The 1437-nt window shown below is 37.6% G+C and overlaps 1 protein-coding gene across 1 annotated transcript in view; it reads right to left on the reverse strand.

Moving 5' to 3' along the window:
* Positions 1–208: 208 nt before the first annotated feature.
* The window catches only part of CA13 (carbonic anhydrase 13), a 50480-nt gene continuing 49251 nt past the window's right edge, over positions 209–1437 (reverse strand). Inside the window, exon 7 of the mRNA XM_007956186.1 lies at positions 209–328. Within this exon, the coding sequence (XP_007954377.1) occupies positions 209–328 (120 nt within the window). The remainder of the gene's footprint in view (positions 329–1437) is intronic.

The raw sequence follows: 1437 nt of genomic DNA on the forward strand, positions 1-1437 counted from the left end.
CACACAGTTCTTACTGCTTGAATATCCATAAGAGCAAAGTTTGATTAAAGAGATCTGTTTTCTTCATGGTGCTAAGGTGATAGCAAAATGTTACCCCATCGGTTAAGACTCTAGGGAAAAACTGTTAGTAGGGGTGTTGTGTTGTATTATGTTGTGTTTTATGTTGTCTCTGCACAGTCGTGTTTGGGAATTCCAATGGGGACAACACTTAGTGAAAGGAGGCTCTCACTCTGCGGCCCTTGAGAGGCTGCGGTGGACGGTGATTGCTCAACAAAAACACTGCTGCCTCACCCTCAGCTGTACACAGGAGGCTGCGGAACTTGGCCAGCTTTAAAGAAAAGAGAAGAGTTAGTTTAAACACTAAAAGTCACAGCAATCCTAGTGAATTGTCCTGCATAGAAAGGTAAAAAACATATAAACTTTACTCTACCAGGACCCACAAATATCGCAATGAAAATTTTCTTAAGTAATAGGTCTCTTTTGCCAGTGAGCTCAAAAATTAAGTACATAAGCATTCATTACATGAAGATCAAAATAAAAAGAGGAAGCAACATTTAGAATGTGGCTTAAAGGGTACCTCTCTAGAAATTAGAAAATGTCACCTAAAAGGGCAGAGTGGTACAACAGCGCTGTACTGGCTTTTAGAATTAGTTTTATACTGGTTCTGCCTGTAAACCAGCTGTGTAATGTCATACATATCATGTGTTTTCTAAGTGTCTCTAGCAACACTTACAGCACTCCAATACATCATGGCCCTATGATATGCAATATGACATGTGCACTAACACATCATGGCCCTGATTTTCATAGACGATTTGGTGGTACTTCTATAGATCTTGTTCCTTTAAATATAATTTCTTTTAACTCAAAAACTTTACTATATTTATGTCTTATAAACAACTAACTAAAGAAAACACCTCAGCCCTTTCAACTGCTGATGGTTTTTAAATACAATGTAAGTGCTAGTAGGCATATTTCTCTCCAAAAAAAGAGTTTAATTTTTTTATTATAAAAAAGTGCTTATTTCTCTTACAACTTCACACAATATATAGAGTACTAAGAAGGAAATGAAAATTACCAGTAAACCACCCAGATATAACTAATGTTAACATTACAGAGTACATTCCTGCAGGTGTTTTTCTATGTATCAACGTACACACACATTTTGAATGTTTTATTTTTTACAAAAATGGGCTCTACCATACATGGTGTTTTGAAACTTGATCCTTTCTCTTACATATATCCTAGACATCTTGTTGTTGTTGTTATTGTTGTTGTTATGTGATATTGAGTCAGACCCAACTCATAGCGACCCCTTCCTTGGGTTTCCGAAGCGATATCACTACGGAAGTAGATTGCCCAACCTTCCTTCCGAGGAGTGGCTGGTGGGTTTGAACTGCCAGCCTTCTGGTTAGCAGTCAAGTGCCTTAGGCACTA

This window comes from Orycteropus afer, unplaced genomic scaffold (genome assembly GCF_000298275.1).
Source record: "Orycteropus afer afer isolate SDZICR_OR568_19922 unplaced genomic scaffold, OryAfe1.0 scaffold00580, whole genome shotgun sequence".
Classification (NCBI taxonomy): Eukaryota; Metazoa; Chordata; class Mammalia; order Tubulidentata; family Orycteropodidae; genus Orycteropus; species Orycteropus afer.